The sequence below is a fragment of the Thamnophis elegans genome, chromosome 5, assembly GCF_009769535.1.
Source record: "Thamnophis elegans isolate rThaEle1 chromosome 5, rThaEle1.pri, whole genome shotgun sequence".
In the NCBI taxonomy this organism is placed as follows: domain Eukaryota; kingdom Metazoa; phylum Chordata; class Lepidosauria; order Squamata; family Colubridae; genus Thamnophis; species Thamnophis elegans.
In genome coordinates this window covers 71,743,753-71,771,068 of record NC_045545.1, presented here as the reverse complement: position 1 = coordinate 71,771,068, position 27,316 = coordinate 71,743,753, and the positions used below count along the sequence as shown (strand labels likewise).

The window sequence follows — 27,316 nt, the reverse complement described above, 5'->3', positions numbered from 1 at the left end:
AATTACAAAAGAAAAGTCTGCAAGGAAAACTTTGGGTAAATTGTGGATGCTTTCCATTGCTAATAGAACTGAGAGGAATGGCTGGATTATTTTTTAATAGGCATTAACTTTTAAAGTTGCAAAATGAACATGACTAAATTCTATGAAAAACTTATTTGGCCATGCCATGCATTCTCTTAAAAGCAACAAATATCTGTCTGGAAGGGATCAAGCATTTTGGTTTGCTACATACAATAAAACATACACCTGCATAAAGATATAGACCACATTTCTACAATTTCTTGAGGCCTCCCTTTGTTACCTTCAGCTCCATGAATATTTCACAAAATATTCATTAATTCAGTTCCATGAAATTTCACCAAGTTGAGGAAGATCGAAAAACCCTAAAGCTTGCAATTATTAGCAAAATAAAAATTCTGGTAATTGATGCTATTTCAACCCACCCACATAAAAAATAAACATTAGTGTTTGTCTACACTGTACAGCTGAGGTTGTCTAAAAATATTTTGATTCCATAAAAATTTCTCAGAGTAGTCACAGGAATAAAGTTGTCAAAATGCATGGCAATCCTGGTTTTGAAATGATAACTTGGATTTATAGCAACATACAGTATGTGATTTGGTTTCCCCCAAGTGTCTTATAGTTGTTTTATTCCATGCCTCACACAGAAAAAAGAAATGCAAACTGCACTTGGCATTTTGTATATACCAGATGGAATATGGTATGAGTGTTATTTTAATTGAATTTACAGTTTAGGCAAGTAAAAAGACATTTTTCAGATGGGTAGGAATAAGAAAAACAAATCTGAGACAGTCATGCTATAAAACAATTCTCTAAAGTCTATACCAACTGTAAGGAACTTTGTTAGCTATAAAACATGGGGGTTACAGGAGTTAAGATTCAACAATAATTGGAGGACCACCACTAGATTATGGCTTCGTAAATTCCTGCATTGTAATAATTTGAGTCCTGCATCAGACATCTGAAAAAAATATATTGTGTAATACTTTTACTCTCCAGCTGGGGGCATGACAGACTTGTATTCAGAATACACTGAATATTAAAGAGCTGGTATAAATTCAATAAGTTAATAAAGAAATAGCATTTAAAGAAACTACATAAAGATATTTTCTATTGTTGTTTTCCCAATTGGTGGTAGTATAATAAATATCTTACAATTCTGTATATATAGAGTTACTACATGCATTGGAGAGAACTGTATTAGAAAGCAGATTAAATACTGTATAATCCCTCTTCTACCATCCAGACCTGTGAAAATTACCAAGCTATTGTCAGCCGCTAAATAAAATTGAAATCCCCCAGGCAGTTATACTTGTCACGACTCCAAAACCTTCAACTGAGTCCACAGCTTCCTCTTCACAATTGTGTTTTTAATAGGTTATATAGCCTTAGTGCAGAGTGAACACCCTGACATTGTAATCAATAGGTTAACTTAAACTTAATTTAAAACATATACATAAGTGATCAATTCAAAGTAATAATAATAAGTGCTTATAATTAACTGAGATTGCAATTCACACATTAGTGAATAATGCACTGAGGAATTTGAAGACCTATGGCCTGTTACTGAAAGGCCTGAGTTTTCTGTCATGTCCAGATTTTTTTTGATGAAAATTGCTCTAGATGCCTGCTCAAAACTCTTTAGTCTTTAGGTTAAGTCTTCTTCATAATATTGAATTCTAAACATCATGCTCTTCTGATGTAGGGATATAGGGATAGAAACTAGGGATTTTACATCCATATGTAATTCTCTTGTCTTCATTTAATCATATTTTGGGGTAATTGAATTTCTCTGCAGCCCAATTTAAGGGGATTGCGTGTCTTTTTATTATAGCATTATTTGAAGTATCAGAAGAATCTATGGATGCTCCCAGATACAATGTACAAAAATAGCTAAAAGTGAGGTGATATTTTTCCTCTTCAACAGAGTTTTGGAGAAAAATATAGAAGTCGTGATAAAACTCAAGAAAATTACAAGCAGAAACTAGATCAGGACCCAAGGCACATACATTAACATTGTTTTTCTTCTACATAGAGTTACTGATCACTGCATAGATTTTCGGTCGTGGTTTCTATAAATCATAATTTTATATAGATGCTGAAAAATTTTGTAAACACCTGTCTCCTTGCTACTAACTACAAAACAATTCTTTCAACAAGAAGGAAGATTGTGCGGAACTATCCTTAATTCCTACTGTATATTATAATCAACAACACTTTACAGTTTTGACTACATTGAAAACAGAGAACCACGATTACCTGCTCAGATATACAGCTCTGTTAAGTAGAAAGCTTCAGAGAGAGAGTGTGCCTAACAATTTAGTTAAAAGAAAAAAAGTCTAACAAAATCTGTTTCAGGATTATCCTCTTTCTTCATTTTAAAGGATCTTTTGAAAAATAAAAAATAAGTAAAAATAAAAAATAAGTAAAAATAAAAAATAAGTGAAAATAAAAAATCCAAGTTTGAAGTTATATTTGCAAGTACAAAATTGACTGAATATTGAATAATAGGTGAAATTTTCAGCTACTTTATTATTTTTCAGCTCTAGCATGACACTTAAGAGATACTTTTCCAACATCATGAATTAAATAAGATGTGAGATTTTCATTGCTGAAAAAGTCATTTTAATCACATATAATTTGCCAACACGCAGCTGCTCTTAATTTGCTATCTTGCATTGAAGACTATTTCTTATTATTGTGTGTTAAATACAAGTTCATATCTATAGAATGCTTTTCATAAAACTACAGTCACTTCTTCAGATGAAACATTCCCCTTCATCGTGTGCAATATATATAATTTTAAAAGTCCTATAATTATTCTAAAAATTACACCCTTGGATATAGTATAGTAAGAAAGACTAAGTTGTCTAGTTTGCCTCTTAGATAGCTATTTTGCTATGTGTTGTACATTGTTTTTCCTGTTAAGGAAAAATTAGCTTTCTTGCTTGCTTGCAAAATGGTTGCCAAAGGAATAGAAACTTTGGTTTTAGCAAGAGAATTCCAAACCTAATCTTCAATTGATGGAAGAGTACATCAGATGTAGTATGAAGAGTTTCAGAAGTTACATTTTCCTTTCACTCTTAACAAAGAAACTTTATGGGGAATTAAGATTAAACCACTACTCTTTCATAAATCAGGTCTGAGACAAGAAGCGATTGAATTAAAAAATAAGACCAACAGTGACCAGTATACCTTTCAGCAAACTAAAATGAAATGTGCAGTTGTGTCTTATGGGTGATAAGAACATGTTATCTCTGATTGGCAATCAGGCTTCCACCAAATGGCTATGGTGCTGGTCACCTGCAAATTAAAATATTATTGCTAGATATTGCTAAGTTGCTTTTATTTAATGTGAAAAGCTTCTTATGTGTCATATTAAAACAAGTTATGACATGTGTTTCTGTGGAGTGGAGCAACGCACACCACCCTTACAATGTAAGATGGGACATTTGCAGCTTTACCCTCCAACTGCAGCCAGTGAATTCTGAATATTATATTCCTAATACAATTGGATAGCATCAGAGAAAAGAAGGGTAGATAAATGTGTTACGATCAGGAGAACCTGACTCAGGAATGTAGATCTCCTATGAATACAACTAAATTCATATAAATACAACTAAATTCATATAATTTCTGGCCACCAGTTTCTTGGTCAAACAAACTGCAGAAAGTAGTAACTGCAGAGATTTAGATGAAATTTGCAGTGAAACATAAAATGATGCCCCCCCCCCCCCATCCTCAAACCCTAGTATCGATTTAATGTTTAAAACCACTTCAAGGAGTTTTTTTATGCGAAGCAGAACAAGCTAATTAAATAATGGTACAAGTTGCAAAGCATAACACTGGGAAGAAAGAAAACCTCTCTCAAAATCTTCAAAATAGAAGTTGGAGGTAAATCAAAAATGGTAGTTCTCTGACAGAACATGATGAAATAAAATTTGCTACACTACTGCAATGCATATCAAAATATTTTCAAGTGCAAACTAAAAAGGACTCCCAATGGAGAAGGATAGGTCAAAGCATGAATTCTTTTTAACTGTACTGCTCCTCTGAGGAGCTGAAAATAACTTCTTCCTTAAAAGAGTTGAAAACCTACTTCATTATTTTATAAAATGAACACTAATAAACGATGGCTAAACAAAATTGGCAGCAAGGTAGTTAACATTCCAACAATGCAGTCACATTAGAGGCTGTGTTTTTGGGTTGGTTGTTATCATAAAGTGCATATATCTTCATGTGCAAAACCTTACACAGAGAAACTGGGTCCTCTCTTGTTTTACCTAGTCTGCTTGTAAAAGAATATTTGTCAGTAATGCTGTACCAATGTCAACAGAATTTATTTCTGATGTGCCGATTATGTCCCAGAACCCCATGAATAGATATTTTAAATCAGATTAGAGGTGTAATCAAATGAACACTCTCTCTTCTAGTAGAAAAAAAGTTATGTGTAGAGTTTCACTTTTACTTCTCTTTCCACCTACACATGCTCAATTTTTAATGAAACCGCAAAAACAAAATATGGAATTAGATATAGTCCCAGATGATTAAACCAGATTCTGTGATCCTGCAAAAGTAAAAATAAAGATTCAGTAGCAGATGCAACATGCCCACCAACTTGGTAGGAATAAACTGAGATCAGGAAATCCTACAGCAGCCGTGCACCTTCTCCTCCATTTCTTCCATGGGAGCCTTGAATTTTAAGAGAGGTGGGTCACCACTTGACATGGTGTAATAAACTGAAGTTCCATTGGATGTGTAAGAAGGTGTCCTGGAACTAATCAAATGTTCTTTAGCTTCTCCCCCATTTTCCACTGAGTCTCCTATACTGCTAGCAAAGTGTGTACTGATGAAGGGATGGTTGAGAAGTTTGGCTGCTGCTCGCTGCCTTTTCAGTTCAGAAAGGGTTTGGTGGCTCCTTTCTTTGTACTCATCCCAGATGTGATGAGAGTCAGAAATCCCAGGAGTATTGTAGGGCAATGCTTGGCTTCCATCATTGTCCAGAACTGAATGCATTATCCAAACATCTCCATTTGGAATAGAATACTGGTAAGGAATGGAAGATAGATTGAGTCCATTCTGAAGCAGATTTTCTGAATCACATTGTATTCCTTTTGTTACCAGCTCTGGAAGGATTATAGCTGTATCAGTGGTCAAGTTCTAAAACACAAAAATAAATATGAGGGGTAACTTTGCTGTTCCAGCTATCAAATCCCGCCCATAATTTGCCCATGTTTACTGATTTTCTTGTATTATAAAATCAATCCCTTGTGTTCAACTACATAGCTATCCAGCCAAAGGCTCAGGACCACATAAGATATCCCAAAAGATATTCCTCAGAGACCCCTCCCCCAAAGTTCTTACCAAATTGAATTTCTTAAAGAGAGGAAAAATAGTACATTATTTGACTAGATGGTAATCAGGTCAAAGATAGTTTTCTTTTTCCTTACCCCATCTATTATGCTCCCAACACACAACTCTGAGGCTAAGCACAGCTAAGAAGAAAATGTGCAGTCTTGCTGTACTGAATGTTAAACCAATATATGACCTTTTTTCCACTGAAAGGAATTTGTAAAAAATATTTTTTTTCCTTTAAAAAATGTGAGGGGCCAGAAATGATATCAACATAAGATGGAAAGGGACATAAAGAAGATTGCATAACAGGTATATATGCTTTGAGTATCATGAGTTTCATTTATGCAACTGGTACTTCCATTAAGATTCACGTGGTTTCTTGATTGGAAATGCTTTAATAGGAACAAGCGAATTTATTAATTATTAGATTTTCCTTACAGGATCTGTGTTCTCTTGGTTAGAGGAAGCCTCCCGAATGTCAATATTGTAATCAGAAGTTCTTTGTTCCTCAGAAGATTCTATCTGTTGCCAGATGATAGCCTCCTTCTCATACTCCTTTCTATAAAGGTTTGTTCGATCTGAAAGGCTTGCCCTCCGCACCACTTTTCTAGGACAAGATGTAAAGAGAAGAGATTTACTAAAATGGTGATTTGCAGAAATGAATAGCTATTTCTCTATAGTTGCACTTTTCTGAAAGAAAGAAAGACAGACTACCTGAGCAGGAATGAACCTGTTTTCTAACACCAGGTGGTACTCATGAGTCATTCTTTTTATTTATTCAAAAGTAGATTGTCAACCATTGCAAAATTGAAATTCATGGATGAATCTTCATCCATCCATATCACATACTGAATCACTCTCACTTTAAATTAAATTCATTTCTGTTACACGTTCATGGTTTAGAATTTTTCAGACAGCTATTTAATCATGTAAATATGTCAACCTGCAAATTGTTCCTCTATTAATTATAAATCTTACTGTTGCTTTTATCACAAGTTGCTGGACAAATAATAAGTACACGATATACATATCCAAACAATAAGAAATATTTGGATTCTAAATTAATTTTCATCACAATTTGTATGGAATAACATTTCTTGAGCATTTAAATACTGCACATTTAAATTCAAAAATACAAAGCTACTTTTTGGTGCATTCAAGTCAATCTTGATTCCTTGTGACTGCCTAGACAAATCCCTGTAGTTCTCATGGCAGTTTTTTGAATGGCAGTCATTTGCCATTGCCTGTTTCTTAGGGCTGAGCGAGAATGACTGGCCCAAAGTCATCCACCTGACTTTGTATTTAAAATAAACCTAGAACTCAGGGTATCCTGGTTCATAGACTGATGCCTTAACCACTACACTAAACTGGCACTCTTAAGTATCATACACTAGGATATTAATCAGAGTAAGTTCATATCTATATCCTAATTATGATCTCTTGGAGTTTCATTTCCTGAACTATTCTTTTTATGGCTTTCCATAAAGCTTATGATATTCCAGATGTAGTTGCAACTTGCAGTATCCCTTTTTGTTGTCCATTGAGCAGTATTCATAGTTTAAAATATCATCACATTACCCATACCGTCTAGCTAACCGGGGGGGGGGGGGAAGTATCCTATTGCTATCCATTTTACATTGCATGAAATTCTGTTTCCAGATTACTCAAAGTATAAAGCAACTGGCTTAAATCAAGGATATGTAACGTTGAATTTATAGTTAATCAAAAGAACGGGTCAAGAGATACTTTTGTTTTATTAGAATAAATATGGTGCCTAGATTCCAGTATTTTGTCTATAAGTTTGTCAATCTGCCTCCCCATCCCCCAAATACAATAGTAAGGTATAGTGATACAGACCTAGAGGGCATAATATGGCTTTCTCCTCTTGAAAAACAGTACGATTGACTATGCCAATGATAATCGTTATTTTGTTAAGTATCTAGCACATTTCCAAATATATCCACCTTATGAACAAGCCAAATATAATAACCTATTTAAACTTGGCAATCTTTTTGTCTATATTATCTGTTAAAACATATTTTGAATGCCATCACAGATGACAGCACATGTTGAACTGCTGTATGGTTTCTTCCTTCAACTCTACCAAATGAGTGCACAATTTTCTAACGTGAGGTCGGGTCACCAATTAATAGAGAAAATATTTATCAATAGAGTGAAATACTAATTTTAAAATCTATCTGAAATATGGACCCTATTTGCTTCAGATAAAACATGTAGAAAAATAGTGGCTTTGGGGGACAGTGTAACTTAGTACAAATATTTTGGTTAGCATTTCTGCACCTCGGAATTAGATGGTCAAGGTGAAAATCAACTTCAAGAAGTTCAACCTGTAGTTTAGAAAAAACTTAGGCAGTCTGGACTGACTAAGAGCAGATTCCCCTCCCCCTATTCACTCACCCTCTGCTTCCAGTACTTGATGTTCTCCTGTTCAAGGAGGACTTGTGCCTCATCTGAGACTTCATGATGACATCATGTTTATGCTTCAGCTCTAAGAGCAGAACCTTAAACTCCTCTTCTTCACACAGGTCTAAAGGAACACAAATAAATTCCTTTAACTGAATTGTTCAGTGATGATAAAACAAACATAAGCACGAACTATTACATCTAGTAGACATTCTACATGGTAGTACATAGTACAGGATAAGGAAAAATAGGAGTCTTGCATATTTTGATTGCATAGATTTGATTGCAGATTTGCCTACTGTTATTTGAAGATCACTGTGGATTATGACTACCATATCTGAGCTATATAAATCTGGATAATTGTACCCAATGGTCACCCAGATATTTGCATCCTTCTAAAACAACTTTTTTTACTTACTGCAGATACAGTAAATATCTAGTCACTTCTGACATGCCTCTTCTGACTCTAAGGAAGAGAAAATGTGTTTCTGGTGGTCTTTTTTTCTATTTAAAAATCTATTTGAAATCCAATTTATATGTATGTACATATGTACAGTACATATGAGTTATTAGTATAATATACAGGTTGCATTCTAATTAGTAATATCAGGATTTGTAGATTTAGAGAAGTGGACAATCTAGGGGACAGTTATATTCTGAAGGATATATTTGCCCAAGAGGGGCATCTGAAACTATTCCTTAAGCATCCATGGTTAATCTATGAGCAAGTGAATATCTGGGCTCTGCTTTCAGCTTAAGAAATATTAAACACATAAATAGCTTTTAGGGCCATCTTACAATTTCACGATTACTGAAGAATTACTTAAAAGTGAATGCGATGGTTTTATTCTAAAGTGACATGAAGACATAATCCAGACTCAGCTTTTCTTTCTTGATACAAAAACCAGATTTTCTCACACATAAAGGTATTCTAAGGACCATTTCCCCATACTTTACATAATAGCAATGTCTGAGAAATGAAACTAACATTTCATGTTTAGTAAATTTCAAAAAAAAATTCTGAAGGAATCCTTCTGCAGTATCTCATCATTATCACCTACATGCTTTGCATGAACACCATTTTACAAACTGACAACTTGTATTCCCAAATTCATTAAAAATGTATGGTATCTATATTTAAAAAACTTTAAATAGCAACATTCCAGATTTTTTGTAGAAAATTTTAAGGATACAAGGGCTGGGCATGCTAAGAGAGCAATTCCTAAAAGAGAACCAAGATATTTGAATTTTGTTATGCTGTCAAAACTTTGGCTAAGAATAGAAATGGCAGAAAGTCACCTATTGGCATCTCATCCATAGCTGTTCGGGCACTCAAGTTTGCCCCATGGGACACTAAGAGCTCTGCCATTTGCATCTGGAACAAAGAAAATGATTTTAAAATGTAATACCTTCCAAAAATCACCCAAGTTTTAGTTAAATCTAGCACTAACAGAAGATAAGCTAGGCTACCCATATGAAGGTAGACCCACTAAGGCAAGATATGTTTTCAATAACTACCTTAAAATTAAAATGAAGTATGACAGAATGGGTGAAACTTTTGAATGGGAACTTTTTTCCCCTCTATACTACTAATTCTGCACATGTGCGTCATCTAATGTGCAGTATATCAGGAGACAGCAATGAGGCCCTCAATGTACATGTTACATACTAATAAATCAAATAAATATTTCACTTCAATTTTCCCCAAGCTGTGCCTTTCAGAAATACTGGGATTTAAATTTTCATAAGCTCTACTCAGCTTGGCGAATGGGTGACTCTGAATTCTGGAAATCATAATCGAATACTTCTGAAATATATTAGGCTGGGCAAGACTGAGCTAAACTAGCTCAGTTGTAGGTTATTCTGTTGTTTTAAGGACAATTCACAACTAGGTAGTGCAGGAAATTACTATCCTACTCTCTGCTTGCTTTTTCTCACAAGAACAGCCCCAAGCGGATGTTCAGTGACACACAGTTCTGGACAGATTCCATATAGCTATATGGTAAATATCTCTTCATAACACAATTTTTCTTGAGTTTCTGTAGCCATATTTGAACTCGTCTGTTAATGAAACACATACATGTCCCCAGAAAGCTGCAGCATGGAGGGGTTCCCAGCCATCACAGTCCTTGAGGTCCAGTCTGGTTCCCTGGTCTAGAAGCAGCTCTGCTGCATGTAGATAACCATTGGCAGCAGATATGTGTAACTATAGACAGGAAGGAATCAGAATGTTTTAAATGTCTGCAATTTTCTGTAATATGTGCACATGTATCTATGTATACCCTCAATTTTTTTCATTTGCTTTATTTTGCATATTCTTTTTAATACTGGTTTTTGTCTTGTTTTGGTTTGACTTACAGCTATCCTGGTATTTATTCTGCAGGACCACCATTATGTGACTTCATTATCAGTGGCTTGCTATAGTAGTCGGTCTCATTTCAGACTAGGGGAAGCTAGTGTTTAATATGACTTCTGCTCTTATATTGACTTAACAAAATAAATGTGCACTATTTAATATATAATAACTGAGTATTAATTAATCAATGGTAAGATTTCTTAAGCAAATGGAAACAAGTTAATACCTGAGCCATTCAGATAAGAAATCTTATAACTCTTTTAAATAAATAAGTAACATAAAATTGCCTAGGACTCAACTAAAGGTGGACATTTTATGTTGCATTTTTTTTCTGCTTCTATTTGTACAGTGGAAAAATCCTGTTAACTTTGCTTCTTTTTTATCCCAAAAGGCTCCCCTGAAGCTGATGTTAGGAGAAGATTCAAAACAGATGCCATTCTAGCTCTTTCCTCCCACCACATCATGCCACAGGTAATAACAATTTTGGAGAAGAGAAAAGCAATTTAACTGTGTTAACTGGCTCTGAAGGAAAAGACTGGACTAATTTTCCTCCCCAAATCCCTAGTGAGATGGCCTCACTCCTAATTACACAACTGTACCATGATTTCAGCAGAGCAAAAAGTGTGACCATAAAACCCCTGGAGAAATGGGCAAAAAACTTTCTCTCTAGTTCAACATTAATGATGTATATAGCAGCCATTCAAAAAGCAAGCAGAAGTTAAAGGCAACAGCTATCTTCCATATTATTCCAGAGCAGTGTTTATTTAAAGATGCCACCTTTGATTCTGGAGATAATTTACAGTTGTCAAGCCCAGCAGTCTAATCTCTAGGGATTTTCCTTTGAAGCTGCTTAGAATGATGCCCACCATTCACTATTAGTAGGGAATTCTACAGTTTATGAATGAAACAAGATCTTTTATTGGTCTAGAATTCCACTCCTTATTTAGATTCACTGGATAATATGGGGAAATCTTTTTTTATGGCACAGGGTAATGTCTATTATGTTTTAGTAAGACCCTAGTAATATTGTACAATATGTATTTCATTAGAACTGCACTCATGCTATTAAAAATCATGCATTGTCAAAGTCAGCATCAGCATTTATGAATATATAGGACCATTCTTATAAAGTCATTTCATTTATTCTGTTTTATGCATTACATTTCGCATCATTATTTGAATGTATTTTCTAAATCACATAATGCAGAATTCACCATGAACAAGTTAACGGTAATAAAAATATAAGGAAAATATGATTATTGATTTCCCTTGCTCTGTTATTATATTGAGTTTGTAATTCCAGTTCAATCTTTGACATAGCCTCCCATCGTCCAGTGCAATCCCACAGAGTTGGCCTCCTCAGGGTGCCGTTGGCCAGACAGTGTCGGCTAGTGACCCCCAGGGGGAGAGCCTTCTCTGTGGGAGCGCCTTCCGTCTGGAATGAGCTGCCCCCGAAGCTTCGTATAATCCCCGACCTCCGGTCCTTCCAACGCGCCCTAAAAAGTTGGCTTTTCCAGCAAGCCAGCTTGGCCTGAACAAAACAAAATACAGTATTGATCACTGTTAATTTTAATTCGATTTTTTAAAAAAAATGTATTGTCAATTTTAAATGAGTTTGGCATATTCCATTTAATTTTTTAAAAAACTTTTATATCATGTGTTTCTTTTAATTGTTGTACGTCGCCCTGAGTCCTTGGGAGAAGGATGGCATATAAATCTACTCAATCTCAAATCTCTCTCAAATATACAGTATTATACAGTAGAGTAACATAGCAGAAGCTTTTACAGGGTGAAACATCTAATTTAGCATTGAGTTTAACCTCATCCAGAAAAGCAGTTCCATGATAATCTCTACTGTTGAATCTCTGCTGATAATCTCTACTGTTGAATATGAATAGATAGATAAAACTATACGACTAGTTTATTCAAATCTCGAGTTCCAAATTTAGCTTAAATTAATGATTATGCCATAAGACCAATATAGTTTGTTAAGAGATTTCTATTATTGTTGTTGTTATTGAACATACATAGGATCTGGGCCATTCCATACTTTCAGCCAGGGGTGGGTTTCTGCCGGCATTACTGCTGGTTCGCTGCGTGCTTTGTGGGTGCCCAGTTGCTTGTAAAATGATCTGCGCATACACAGAACAATAAAAAAGGACCAAAAAAATGCCGGCAATGGCCTGGTCACTGGGGAACCGGTTCAGAGGTGTGCCAGCCTGGGTCGCTGCCGGTTCTGCGACCCAGGCCAACAAACCACTACCAGTTCGCCCAAACCAGTGCCAACCCACAGCAACCCACCTTGCTTTCTGCCAACTACTCTTAATTTCTATGTAAATTTCAACTGTATAGAAACATTGTGTTTAACTCTGCCTTTAGTGTACATGTACTAGAGTTTGCATGTGGCAACTTGAACATTGGGTTGGTTTTTTGGGTGGGGGTGGGGGTGGGGGGTTGCAACCCAAAATTTTAATTCCTGCCATTCTGAGGCAGAAAATGTAACATGTAACACACCCAAATCATCTCTCCAGCCCCATCCACGAATTTAACAAGTTTCTATATGTCTGTTTCCAAGTTAAAAGCAGCTATACTTTTCCAAATGTAATACAGGAGAAGCAGCCTTTAAGCCTTGCCATAATGTATACATATACATATACATACACAGGTTGAAGCAAAAATAATGAATAAGCAAAAATTCTTCATTTTTCCTGGAGGACCCCCTCCCCACCTGATTTTAGGACCACGTTATTTTAAGAAAACCTTACAGGGTATCTTGAAGGTGTATAGGTCCAGCTATTTTCAAAGAGGGCCAGTCTGTACACACTAACTGTAAAAGTAATGTGGCTATGGCTCACCAGTGAAGCACCTTGAGCATCTATTATGTTCAGATCCTCTCCTCTTCCAATCATCTCTGAAATATCATCAATCATTGCCTGTTCAGGAGCAGCTCGCATTTCATTGATTTTCTCTTGTGTGATTCCTACAATGAATAAGAGAGGAAATTTGCATTGTAAGAATTCCTGGAAACATTAAAGCAAATGAATAGGGGAGAAATAATTTTTAAAAGTGCCTTTCATATTTATATATTTAAATGCAAAACTGCTGCTGCCAATACCCATTCCAATCCCAGGGTCTCAGTATAATTCTCTTCTCTATTCCCAATATCCAATATAACACATATTCCCAAAAATTGATGAGATTCCATGAAAAGTACTATTACCCCAGATATCAAAGATTGAATTTTTTTTTTTTTTTGAAAAGGTATTTTTGACGCTTCAGAAACAGTGATGCAACTAAGAATATCTCTTTGGCCTAGATTTTATCTTATTTTACAAGACTAAACATTTTTTATTCAGGCCCAGGAACATAGCCTTTTTTGTCCTGGAACCACTCTCTGGAACATCTTTCGCCCAGAAATCAGATTTGTCCTGATCCTCTCAGCCTTATGCAAGACCTAAAAGACATGATTCTGTCTGTGACAATTTTTATTGTGTGTTTTTTTAACCTTGTTTGTCCTTGTTTAATTTCTTTTCTTTGCCTTGTTTTTGTAAGTCAATAGCTAATTAATTTGCTGGGCATCTTCATATTGCTGTCTTTTAAATTATTTTTGCATATTGTTTTCTCTGTATTTCTTTTTTTAAATGGCAGTAAAATTACAGATATAACATAATACAATATGTCTATCCTAGTCTCGGTGCTTTAAGGCGTACTGGAGATCAGAAAAATTCTACTGAACTCTCCATCTAAAGTTAGAAAGAGGAAACAGACTTGAAAGTTTTTTAAAAAATGTACCAAGTCCTTCTTTTCCTTATGAAATATCTCAGTACCAACTGGAGGAAGAATTGCATTCTTGACCTTGACTTCAGAGCTATATTGTATAATGTGCCCTTTGTGTAAATGAACTGTAATGATTTGATACTCTAAATAGTCTTCCTATTACATAAGCTTAAGAAATCATTTCGGAGAGTAAACATTGCATTGAAATATATGAATACTTTTCTTAATTATTAATGCATCAAAAAGAAATATTTAAAAAATCAAGGTTTTTTTTTACATTTTCTTATGGGAAAAATGTAAAAAATATATTGATAATGCACCTACTATTTGTTTTTTATATTTTGGTTACTTTTTACCATCATTATATTGACGCATAATATCTGAACAAACGTGCTGCTATCTTTTCGGTAAGAAAAACCATTAAAAAGGCATTTTAAAAAATCAGGATTCTTATGAATGTTACTTTTTCAAATTCTTTTGATCTTTTACAAATCTAATAATAATAAACAAAATGTTATTTTATGCAAAACAATTGCACATATTATGTATCCATGACTCCAAGCAGAAAATATAGCTCACAGTTAATAAAATGAACAAATAAATGAATGGAAATGCTGCTTCTGCATTTCCACTACAGGTAGCCCTCATCTTATGACCACAATTGAGCCCAACATTTCTGTTGTTAAGTGAGACATTTGTTAAGTGAGTTTTGCCCCATTTTACGACTTTTCTTGCCACAGCTGTTAAGTGAGTCACCGCAGTTGAAAAGTTAGTGAACCTGATTTTTATGTGAATCTGGCTTTTCCATTGACTTTGCTTGTCAGAAGGCTGTAAAAGGTGATCACATGATCCTGGGACTTGTAAATATTGTTGTAAATATGAATCAGTTGCCAAGCATCTGAATTTTGATCACATGGTCATGGGGATGCTGCAACGGTCATAAGTCACTTTTTTCAGTGCCACTGTAACATGGAACAATCGCTAAATGAACTGTTGTAAATTGGCTGCCTGTAGTGCAGTCTAGTGCCAAATAAGTGCTTAGAAGATGGCAGAACAGTATTTTCCAATTTGATGGTGCTGCACCTATGTTTGTCTATAACTCCCAGAATTCCAACTGTGATCAACAGCAAGAATAAATGAGCATTTCACACCAATGCATCTGAAAGGGAAGAGATTGGTACAAGCTGCCTTAGTCTCCAAACAAAAAAATTATAACGTGAGGCAAAAATTTGACAGAATTTCATCTGATGCTCCAGGTTCCCATATCCTGCTTACCTTGGTATGCCATGCAAGTCTCAATAACATCCAGAGTTGGTTCATCTTCACAGAGATCATATGGCATGTTGCCATCGGCATTGACTGCCAGTAGGTCTGCCCCACTACAAGAAAATAAAAAAGCAAGACGTGAGAGGTATCTGCCCAGTTGGACAGGAAATCCTCAGGCACTTTGAAGGATATATAGTAAAGGGCAAAAAAGTCTATGGACCAGGTACAGCCTGCCAGTATTCTTACCATTCCCAGAGCCCTACAGAGTAGGTAGAGCAAAAACGATGATGCCATTTTTTTCCCCCTGGGCAAATTTACAGCTGTCATTTCACACATGGAAAATTTCTACCATTTGGGGACACATTTTTGAAATGTAGTTCTTGACATTCCAGTAAAATAACCATTGAAAACCAGATGATTTCTAATTTTACATATCATGCAGCAATGTCACATTTTTAATTTTCTAATTATATATTAAATGAATTTACATATTGAGTGTTATTTAGAAGATGACTGGTCATTGAGGTCACTTTTATTTTACTGAGCTCCCAACCCTAGCTAAGTGTTACCTATGCTAATGCGGGGGAGTGCTAATTTATTATTGTTGCGGTTCTTTATGATTTCAATGTGTTGTAAGCACCATTTTGCTCTTTTGATTTTGACAAGCTACAAACAAATAAATAAATACGGTGTGTTTCATAGGAAATGCAGTTCATGGGCAAATGGACAATTTATGGGAATTTATGTTTCTCCTGCATGTTTTGCAGTGCTGGTCTCACTTGCCTCATAGTTTCTTGTGTCCTATATGAGATTAAACAGATTTAAAAAACCAAAACATTATTAATGCCATATCAATCTGCAACCCCATGGCTTTTTTTTTACTGATAACTAAAGAAGTTGCCACTAAGCTAATAAGCAAAAATACTTCCCAAGAGTCTCACTAAATTCTAAGATGAATGAACATTTTTTTTAAAATAAGTAATCAGTACTGCGTATTGTAAATGTTTACATTCTTGAAGAACATTTCTTTATTACAGTAGAAGGTGCCAAGAGGTAGGTGTGCCCTAAACTAGCAGCCACTCCTTTATGATTTGTTTTTATGATTTCCTATGTTTTGGCCTGTGAAGCAAACATGGCAGATTTTATCAAACAGATTAAGTCTCTCCCACTTGTTCAATACATAGACCTTTCATAATTCTCATAAATGGTTATATTAAGCTGGGGGAATTCTGGGAATTAAAATCCACATATTAGAGGAGTGCATAGGATGGGAAAGACTGCAACTGGGTTTTCAAACCAGTAGGGACGGCAGGCTTGCCATGCCCCCAAACCGATTCCCCAGTCACCCGTTCCGTTGCCAGCATGTTTTTTTAGTCTTTTTATAATGTTCTGTGCATGCACAGAACAATTTATAGACAGATGCTCAGGGGCAAGCAACATGTGGCAGGCATGCATGCAACCAAACTGAACCGGCAGTAACACTGGAAGCAACCCACTCCTGAATAGGCTCTAATATAATGCTTGGAAAAAACAACTGGGATAACATATCACACTAAGCCAGAATGTAGCTTGTTGTTTCTGGCTTATTACTGTACAAATCTAATTACTGTATTTTACAAATTATGGTTTAGGCTTAATGTATAATACTTGTTGAACAAACCATCTTAGTGCAAGATATGAACCAATCCATCCTACTTATTTACAAATACGGGAAACCTTAAATTATTTATTTTGTCTGAGCAGTTAATCTCATCAAATAACGTTATACATTCTTCTACTATTTCCTTTCTGATTCAGTATGTCCTTCTAGCACATTCTTTGTCCTCATGAATCTTTATGTAGAAACAGAATAAACCACCAGTGGCCTTCCCTGGATTTTGATGTTTGACAGAATTACTGCCATTTCACTTAGTAATAGCATTTAAGAATATTAATCACATAAAAGCAATTCAGCTTAAAACATAATAATGAGACTAATCGAAGTGTTGAGCAAAAACATTATGTTACTGTTTTCTATAGTTTTCACTCAATTTAATATAACAGAATTGGCAAAGGAGAATTTTTCAAGGAAAGGAGAATTCTGGGGAAATTCTCACATATAGATTATGGAAGCCTTGCATTTTAAGTACATCTTTTTGCATATCTGGCAAATAAAAAGAAGGAACTCTGTCCCTGACTTTTTCAGTAGGGATGAACTATTCTTGCCAGAGAAGGGTCCGATCCTTGAGAAACCGATAGAGAATTTCCAATTTCCTGGAGAAAATTAGAGGAATGACCACCAAACATCTCTGCCTACAAAGTTGAGGGAAAGTTCCAAAAACTATTGACAGTAAAACTATACCCCAGCAAACAGCTTAAAATCAAGCACCTATCTGAATTAAAATATTTTTCCTGTGAGTTCAGGTTTTCTATTGTGATTGGATATTAAGGAGGATATAAACATGGTCTCATACACAGCAATAGTCCCATACATACATTTCCCTAAAATATCCTTCCATTCTATTTTACCAGCTACTTTGTGAAGAATATCTAAATTGAGAAACTCACCATTCTGCTGCAATAAGTTAAACTGCCCAAAAGGTACCAAGTATTCTGAATTACTTGAACTTCTATATGAAAATATTCAGTGCAGATTAAGCTTGACCCACCTTAACACTGAAAGCCTTTGAAGAGGACCAACCAACCACTTTTATGCACATTTTTCTACTCCATGAGAACAGAGGAAATTAAAATGTACAATGCACCTGCAAACTGTTTCTCTGTCTATATCAGCAAACAAAGCATAGGATCAGACGTCCTTTGTGCTGCTATTACTTTTACAAGTCTCTCTGGGTTCTGTGCTCTGACACTGAAGCCTTTTGATTCTGTGCTTAAATAAGCTCTTTGATCCAAAAGACTTCTGACAGAATCCTGCTTTGATTAGAACAAACATATGCTGCTTTGTGTTCTGCAAATAAACAAATACAAATGAATCCAGCCCATTGCCTCTTTTGATACCAATTGCAGAACAATTGCTTTTCACTGCAGCAATTTCACTTGCTGCAAAGAAACAAGTATTATATTCTTATTACTGAATGCTATAGCCAAAACTTATCCTTCTCTTCCAAATTCCAGGTAGCACATGTAAAGTTTTCCCCAGTATGTTTTATTTTATTTCTGTAGCAATCTTCTGTGATCAACTCAGAAATGGGCTACAGAGAGTAAATATATGATGGCTGACTTGCTCATTCATTCATTCATTCATTCATTCATTCATTCATTCAAAAATTTATATGGTGGTCTACCTTTTTCCAAGAACATGAATAGTTAATCAATTAAACCGTAATAATCAAATAAAAATAACCATAACAATAATGTTAATATAATGCTTTCGTGACCCTTACAACCTACAATCAAACAGCTGGATTTATCTAACATCCTGGTCCACTGCCTGGGGAAATATACACCTTTTTAAAGCTTTTCAGAACATGGAACTGGGGCCATCAGAATCTCATGGTAGAATGTATTAGTTCCCAAGCATTGGGACAGAGAAAGTATATCTCCATGGTCTTACTACGTGACACTGCTTCAAAGATGCAATCTGGGGTATGTCCAACCTGTCTGAATAAGCAGAAACAATTGGAAACAGCTGATACTGAAATAACCTGGCCCTATGTCAGGTTATTTATAAAAATCTCCATGTATCCATGTGTTGGGGGCAGGGACACACGGATACTTTATCTTGCCAGAACTGAGCTACAGACAGTTATTTCCCATTCCTCCCAGCCACCAGACATTGGCAAAGAGCTTTGGCAAATTCATAGAGCAAAGATATAAAAGTACTATCAGCACACTGCTAATATTTCACCAAATCATCTCATCTAGCCCTTCATATCAGTGTTGAAAAGAAGTAGGGGGGGGGGAGTAGCCTTGCAGTATCCCTGGGTGGACATTCCAACTTCTTTTGAAACTCAACGGGAATAATCCCAACTTCCTTTGAATCTCAATGGCAGTGGCAGATTAAGGCTAACTGGTGCCCTAAGCACTGACAAATCTTGGTGCTCCCCTCCTTTGTACATACTGTACAAATCTTGTTTTTTTTCTTTTTCTTTCTCAACTTTGTGGTGCCCCCTTTGGACCTGGCACCATATGCACATGTTTATTCTGCTTAATGGTTAATTCACTACTGCTCAATGGGGTCCGTTAAGTATCTAGAGTGGATCAAATGAATACTGTAGGTCCTTCTTCTCTCTGGCAAAGTACAATTGAGAAAATGGCAAAAGTAATTGGGAGTTTTCAGATCAAAACGGACATATTAACATCCCACAATCATCGTGAGACAAAAAAACCCCAAACAGATCTAACATGTGACCTTCAAAAATCTGGGTCAGGTCTATAGTTGGCACGGTGGCCTTGAACTCCAAAGCTGTCTCAATCTAATTGACTAGATACTGTATGTCCGCCCCCCATTATCATACATTTGGGAAACTCAGCTGCAGCAAAGGAAAATGGAGGTGACCTTGGTAAAAGAAAGGATGAACCATTAAAAGAGGAAAAATTATAACTAACTTCTGGAGAAATGGAAAGTGTGAGAAAAACTCAAAATAACACCGCCTTGATTCTGATTAGCATAAAATGGGGCAGAGTGAAACTCTGACAATAATCTGTTACTATAACCTACATAACAGCAATGGTGAACCTTTTTTGGCTCACATGCCATAAGTGGGGGGAGCGCAGGGGGGGTCATGTGTGGGCATGCCGCACCCATAATGCAATGCACGACCCCTCCCCCAGTGCGCATGTGCGCACTACAAGAGCGACCCCCCCACTTTTGCATGCTTTTTTCGCCCTTCCCAGGCTCCAGAGGCTTTATAGGAGCCTAGGGAGGGCGAAAACAGCCTCCCTCACCCACCCCCCGGAAGCCCTCTGGAGGCTTCAGGGACCTTCAGGAGGCTTCCTTGAAGCCTCCGAAGCTGTCAAAACGACCCACTGAGCAAACAGGAAGTCTGTTCCTGAAGTTCCAGTTTGCCCGTAGGGCCAGTTTTTTGCGCTCCCGAGGCTTCAGGGAAGCTCATGAAGCCTCGGGGGGGAGGGGAGGCTCTTTTTGCTCTCCCCAATCTCCTGTAAAACCTCTGGAGCCTGGGGAGGGTGAAAAATGGCTCTAAAAAAGGGTGAACTCAGCTGGCCAGTGCACGCTGGCCAGCTGACAGGGCAGCGCCTTGCGTGCCCTGACAAATGGCTCTGCATGCCACCTGTGGTACGTGTGTCATAGGTTCACCATCACTGCCCTACAATAATACAGTAACATTCCTGGAAAAGTTGTAATGTCTGACCTGGTCCACGTCAAGAGGGCTGGCAACTGCCAAACCAGCACTGAACAGTTCACATAAGGAAGATGCCATGTAGCAGAAGGACGATTCACTAGCAAGAGTCTAGCAAACCGGGAGGGGCAACGTCTCTAGCAGTGTCTTTGTGTGTTGTGTAAGGCCATTATGGTTTGTTTTCTCTGCATCTATGTCATACCTTGTAGTAAAGTTCTAGTTCTTCTAATAAAGTTTTTGTTGGATAACACCTATGAGTCTGTGTTCATTTCCTTCATCAAAAACTGGGTGGAGCCACTCCAAAAGGAGGTTATAAGGCCCATTGATTAATTAGTATTCAGACTCAGTCCAATCAGAGTATGTACCGTGTCAATCCATGCATGGATGTTATCTCCACCCTTATTGAGAATCTTTATGTTCCATTAACAAATGCTACAATTTCTTTTTAGACCCAATTCATACTGCCAGTTTTTCAGTTTAAACTTTGGCCAGTTTGAAAGCAAGACATCTGCAGAATCATCACTTTAATTATTTGCCTCATAACCTTTATATTTGCTCCCTAAGATTTGGGTTAGTGCCATAATAGGTTCCTTTTGGCAGAAGGCCAAGCTGTTTAATTAAGGTGTGCCTTTTGTGTGTTTCAGTGAGGAGATCTGACTGCTATTTTATTTTAACTGCCGAGATGCTTTTATTGTTTTCAGCCAATTTCAAAGACGGCTATAAAACCTGTTTTATCCCAGGTGAGGTACATATTAGTTCATCTAGTCTGCTATTATCTATTCTGATCAATTCAAGCTATCTTTGCTTTTTAATTAGAGATGCAAGCATTCATCTTGGAACCTTAAGTATAAAAGCATATTCCATATGACTAAGAAATTACTCATTTCTTACAATGAAGAGATCTATACATATACACAAACATACACAAATTTACCAAAGAACTTACTTTTCCTTATGTACTAAAAAATAAAGCTGTGCAACACATCACATCAGTGTAAAGTCCAAAGTATCTTATTATTTTCATGTACAACACCACTAAATTTATACCATGGGTAACCACAAGCAGGAAGATGAAAAAAAGATAAAGCATAATTACAAATATTTACTCTTCTCAAAATAAATTAGACATAGACGAAGAACGTTAAGGACTCTTACCAGAGGTGAGTTTCTGCCAGTTTTTACCTCTTCTATAGAAGAGATTCCACAAATCTACAGTGCCATTTAGAACCGGTTCCAGCTCTCTTCCCCCACCCATCCGCACATCATCAAGATGAAGAGCGAGAAGAGGAATTCTGGGAGTTGAAGTCCACAAGTCTTAAAGCTGTCAAGTTTGAACACCCCTGGAGGTTTTTTTTCTAAAGGGCTGGGGTGCAAGGGTCTTGTAACTTGACAGCTTTAAAACTTGCGTGCTTCAAATGCCAAGACTTTCTGAGCCAACATTTTGGTTGCTAAGCAAGAGCATTGTTAAGTGAATTTTACCACATTTTTCAAGTTGGCCACACCCACCCAGTCACATGGCTGGCAAGCCACTCCTACCCAGTCACATGGCCGACAAGCCACTCCCACAAAGTAGGCCACACCTACAGAAGAGATTCTAAAAAAATTGAAACCAACCACTGACTCTTACCTACTGAAACAATCATGTGAGGGTTTGAAAAAGCAGGCCTATCCATTCTACACAATGATCATCTCCATCCCAAATGATCAGAAGTATCTTACAAAATTTATTGTTGCCATCTTTAAATGACACCTTGTGAAGCAGTAGCAACACACTTGACTTCAACAGGAAGTGAGAAAAAACTAAGCAGCTGGGAAACAGGATGCGATGTGTCTCACCAATTGAAAACTGTCCACCAGGACAGCTCTAGCATTTCTGGTGAACAAGTGTCTTTCTGCTTTCGTGCAGGAATTAAACTGCAGCCAATATTTGTAGAAAAATCTACCAATAGCAACCGTATGGTGTTGATCCCAAATCAGCACATATGCCCCATATGGAAGAACCTTACCAGATCATTGTGTCACTGGATGCTGAAGCTATTCATCCATCTTGCCTCTATCTCATTACTATACTGTCTTGATCTTATCAATATAGTGTTACTTCATTTTCTATCCTATCTTTCCACTAAAATTTCTGCTTCATTGTTGCTATGATATGCTGCAATTACAATCTACCCAAAGAAAAATAGATTTATTACATATCTAGAAGATGAAGGAGACATTTCTTTATTGAGAGACTTCTTTCAATGAGAATTTCCTCTTAAAAATTGATCTTTTTATCTCTTAAAAATGCTAGTATTTAGTACTTCCACAACAATCTGCTCCTCAAGAGAACACTTTAGCTGTTCAAGGTTTTATATATTGAAACTAGAGACAAGATATCTTTCTGTTGCAGTTTTCTAAAATGTCTACACCCAAAAGATGGAAGGCACTCTATTCAAGCATTTGTCTCAACCTGCAAGGGTTCAGGATAGATAGATGAATGAGACAATGTACATTGACCACATTCATACTTGATAAACATCGAGCAAAAATGTCTAAAAGAGAATTGCAATCTGTTATTTGAATGGGAATATAGCTTTCTGCATAAATCGGAAGCCAGGATCATAGGAAAATCTCATTAATCAAATGTGAGCATAGCTCCTATTTAGATCTTTCAGCTGATGACATGGAGATCTGCAATAGTAGGTGCATAAATATAGGGATACTGGTGGGGACAGCACATACAGCTCCACGCTTTATTCAATTTGTCTTCACATATGTTTTAGGGGGAAGGAGGTAATGGGTAGACTAGGTTTAGCATAAAATTGGGTCAACAACAATACCAAGTATCACAGGTCACCTACTGTTGAATCAGGATCTTCACTAGATTAATGTGTCCACATGTTGCTGCTGCATGCAGAGGAGTCCACAATTCATTGTCCTTTGCATTGGCATTGGCCCCATGGCTCAGAAGGAGTGTAACTATTTCTTCATAGTTGTCTATGCAGCACTGTTGAGAAATCAAACCAGTAATTTTAAGCTTTAATTTGTACAGATGATTTCTGCCCCCTGAAGCAATGGAGTGACTTTCACTTTATTGCCACCTGACAGAGCATTGATGCCTTGATAACATACAAATGATTGAAAGAGATACAGCATGTCAAGATGATGAAGACAAGCTTTGTGTTCGCAATGGAGAGACTTATGTTGCAATATGAGATGTAATCACCTAATCTTGTAATTGCATTTATTCTTCCATTCCATGATGCAAACCTAAACGGAAAGATTACCAACAGCTTTTGGCTAAGTCATTTTCCTTGCCTAGTATCTAGTTGTAGATACTAAAACATACTTCATAAAAAACTTCCACGCATAGGTTCAGAATTTGGAGTTAGTGAAACGTGGGCATTACTTTTCATAGGCAATATCCAATAGCCACCTGCCAACAGAGCCACCCAAAAAAAAATTTTTATTTCACTAATACAGAGGTTTTCTTTTTATAATCCAGTATTCATGAGAAAGTGTGAAATCAAAAGCTGAAAAATCAATCTGACACATACAAATGGAAGTGTGCACCCCAGGCAACGATATTCTGCAATGCTCTCTCCGAAATTACAAAAAAGTTTTAATTTATAAGAACTTCAAGTATCAATGTATTATATAGATAATACAAAGGGTACAATCTCTGGAACCATCTCACTTAAGATTTTGGCTCACAGTGGTGTGAAATGTATTAGCTGAAGGCTAAGCAATTTAAATGAAAATTCAGCGAGCTGTTAAAGAAGTCCATAGCACCGAGATTTTATTTGTATATTGTACGTGGCTCTGGAGCATCTTCTTCCTTTTTAGTACTTCTAGACTGCCTACCTGATGAATTCTGAGTGGTAAAGAAGGAGCCCTCTTTTTATTTATCTTCATAACAAGCTTTCAAGTTGTACCCATGAATGAATGTGTCATTTGTTTAGATGCTTCACACTTCCTAATACAAGCATAGCAACTGATAACTCAGCGCTTTTCTTAAGCATTCCTGAGTAATTTTCATTGAAACATACAATTGATTTATGACACCTTTGGTAAATTTAATGTCAAATGCTAGGAGCAAAAAGAGGCCAAATCTGAGCTTTTAAAATCCAATGCTCTTCTTCCATTTGCATAAGTGAGATAAAGCAGAGTTTTTCAAACTGTGTCCTGTGGAATCTAGGCAACTATGACAACTTGATGGGGGCTCCATGAGAAACTAAGAGCAAAGAGCTCATTCAAAAACATCTGCTTTTCTATCACTAGAGGTTTACCTCTTGATCAGACATTCTAGGAATTTTGATTTTTTTTTTAACTGACAACTTCCATGGCCTGAAAAATTTAAACCCCTAGTATAAAGCAACATCTCAGAATAACATTATTCAGAAACACTTACATTTACCGTGTTTCCTCGAAAATACAACATGTCCAGATAATAAGGCCATGCCACATTTTTCTGGTGGGCAAAAATATGAGCTCCCCACTGCAAATAAGCCCCCTGGACAACCCCCAACCTCTGACCAGGCAGAGTGCTGCTCACCAACCTAGCGGTATCCTGAAGGTGCCAAGCTGCGGGAACCGGGGGGGAGGCAAAGGTGATCGTGTTGCTTGGCGCCTTCGGGATACCACTAGGTTGGTGAGCAGTGCTGTGCCCAGCTGAAGAGGGGGGTTGCTAGGCGGCTGCTCTCTTGCGAGCAGGCTCCCAAAGAGCTGGGCATAGCCTCAGGAGTGAACAGTTGTGTTGTGCTGTCACAGCAACGCAACACAACAGGCATGAAGCGACCACGCTCATGAGCAGCCACCCGGCAAACCCCCTTTCCAGCTGGGCACATCGCCATTCCCTGACCTAGGGGTATAGCCAAGCCACGTGAGGGCCTGTTCGCCGCCACCAAACTGAATCTTCTGGCAGTGGCCGCTCTTGGCATACGCTCTATGGGTGTATGCTCTGCCCGCAGCTGGCCCACAACCATAGAGCGTACGCCCAGAGTGGCCACTGCTGGAAGACTCGGTTTGGAAGCCGCCAAAAAAGATATGCTGGGATGACAGCGGTGGTGGCAGCGGCAGTGGAGGTGCTCTGGCTCTGCGGAGAGAGCTGGGCCAGGACATCGTGAGGCTGGGAGGCGCACGAGCGGGAGCAGAACAGCCGCTCGCGTAACCCCCCTCTCCAGCTGTGCAGAGCACCATTCACTGGCATTTTGAAGGTGCCAAGCAGCGGGAGCTGAGCAGTGACAAACAGGTGCTCATGCAGCTTGGCGATACCCCTAGGGCAGTGAATGGCACTGTGCCCAACTAGAAATGGGGTTTGCTGGGTGGCTTCTCGTGAGCATGGTCGCTTCATGGCTGTTGTGTTGCGCTGCTGTGACAGTGCAACATAGCCATTCGCCCTTGAGGCTGTGCCCGGCTCTTTGGGAGCCCGCTTGCAAGAGAGCAGCTGCCCAGCAACTCCAAAACAATAAACCCTCCCCTCATAATAAGGCCCAGACCATATTTTGTGGGTAAAAAGAAAATAAGATCCTGCCTTATTTTTGTGGAAACACGGTATCATTAAAAATCTATGAACGAATTCAGATTATATGAATCTCAAGGCATTCCAAAGAACTTAAATAATAATTCCAAGCTTAAAGAGAAATCTCAAAATGATGCCTCCTGCCCCAAAAATCTACTAGCCCACTGATTTCAGGACCGGTGTGTGTGTGTGTGTGTGTTTGTGTGTGTGTGTGTGTTTGTGGAATGGAAAAAGAGACAGACTTCAACCTGCCTAAAAAACCTGGCTTCTAATGTGCAATATTTTATATGATTACATTTGTTATTTTATTTAATTACTATGTTTCAAAATCATCCACTGCTCTGGATTATATGCTAATTAAAGCAAGAGAGATAATGTAGCGACAGGAAAAAGAATAAAAAAGCAAATAGTTGAATAAGCTATGTTGACAATATGAGCACATTCTGAAATATGAATTTGGTAATATCTTTATTAGACTGATGTGCAAATTCTTGAGTTCTTAAATTTCGGTAAGTAAAACATTAAAACAAAAGCATGGGGACTGGAGAAAGGAAATTAAGGAGATGACTTAATACTGAACTCATAAAATCAAGATGGAACACGGAAGGAGACTGAAGACTGGTGTACTGATAATTTTGGCTTGTATTCAAGACTTCATTTAGTTTTGTGAGGATGTGAAAACAATGGCAGAGCTCTTGTTTTTAAAAATATAAAATCCAAGAATTATTCTCACCCATTTTATCCTTAAGCAAAATACAGAGTACTTGATAAATAGGAAAAATCAGTAAAAAAAACACTTGTAGTATAATTATTACAATTGATCTATTATGTTTACTTCTTACTTTGCAAGATCCCTAACATGCATGCTTACTTCCAGAGATCTCTTGCTGCTTATCTTTTAACTCTCTTGCATTTTTATCTGCTGATGGATAACTTCTTCTTCCACCTAAATTAAAAAAAATACAATACTGTCTAGTCTAGAGTGACTAGACTAGAAGAGCTGTTGCAGCCAACAGCTTTTTATCTGAATAAATGCAAGTATGGTGGGTTCAGGGATTTAGAATTGAAGGAGGATAATTAATTCCTACTACCACTACCACCCATGTCATTTTCTTAACTTGAATCAGGCGTCAAAATCAATTAACAGAATTCAAAATAAAAATGCAACTTCTGTTCCAAACAGATTTTGTATAACAGAAAACAATAGTTACATATTACCAGCTTTCCCAATGGATAGCAGGGAAAATATGATTTTGTCTAACCCTATTTCACAAAGAGCTCAACTGAATGTTTTCTTTAAGATAGTAACTATTT

The 27,316-nt window shown here is 37.1% G+C and overlaps 1 protein-coding gene and 1 long non-coding RNA gene across 4 annotated transcripts in view; one reads left to right on the top strand and one right to left on the bottom strand.

The window, feature by feature from the left end:
* The window catches only part of LOC116509403, a 32,182-nt gene extending 20,640 nt beyond the window's left edge, over nt 1-11,542 (top strand). The window contains exon 3 of the long non-coding RNA XR_004255507.1: nt 10,548-11,542. This is a non-coding gene — a long non-coding RNA (uncharacterized LOC116509403). The remainder of the gene's footprint in view (nt 1-10,547) is intronic.
* Nucleotides 1,190-27,316, bottom strand: part of PPP1R16B (protein phosphatase 1 regulatory subunit 16B) — a 107,878-nt gene continuing 81,751 nt past the window's right edge. For all 3 annotated transcript variants that reach the window (XM_032218556.1, XM_032218558.1, XM_032218559.1), the window contains 8 exons: nt 23,343-23,488; nt 15,209-15,312; nt 13,012-13,136; nt 9,881-10,006; nt 9,100-9,175; nt 7,795-7,924; nt 5,815-5,983; nt 1,190-5,181 (listed from right to left, as the gene is read on the bottom strand). In XM_032218556.1, coding sequence (XP_032074447.1) covers nt 4,660-5,181; nt 5,815-5,983; nt 7,795-7,924; nt 9,100-9,175; nt 9,881-10,006; nt 13,012-13,136; nt 15,209-15,312; nt 23,343-23,488 — 1,398 coding nt within the window. In that variant the 3' untranslated portion in view covers nt 1,190-4,659. The remainder of the gene's footprint in view (nt 5,182-5,814; nt 5,984-7,794; nt 7,925-9,099; nt 9,176-9,880; nt 10,007-13,011; nt 13,137-15,208; nt 15,313-23,342; nt 23,489-27,316) is intronic.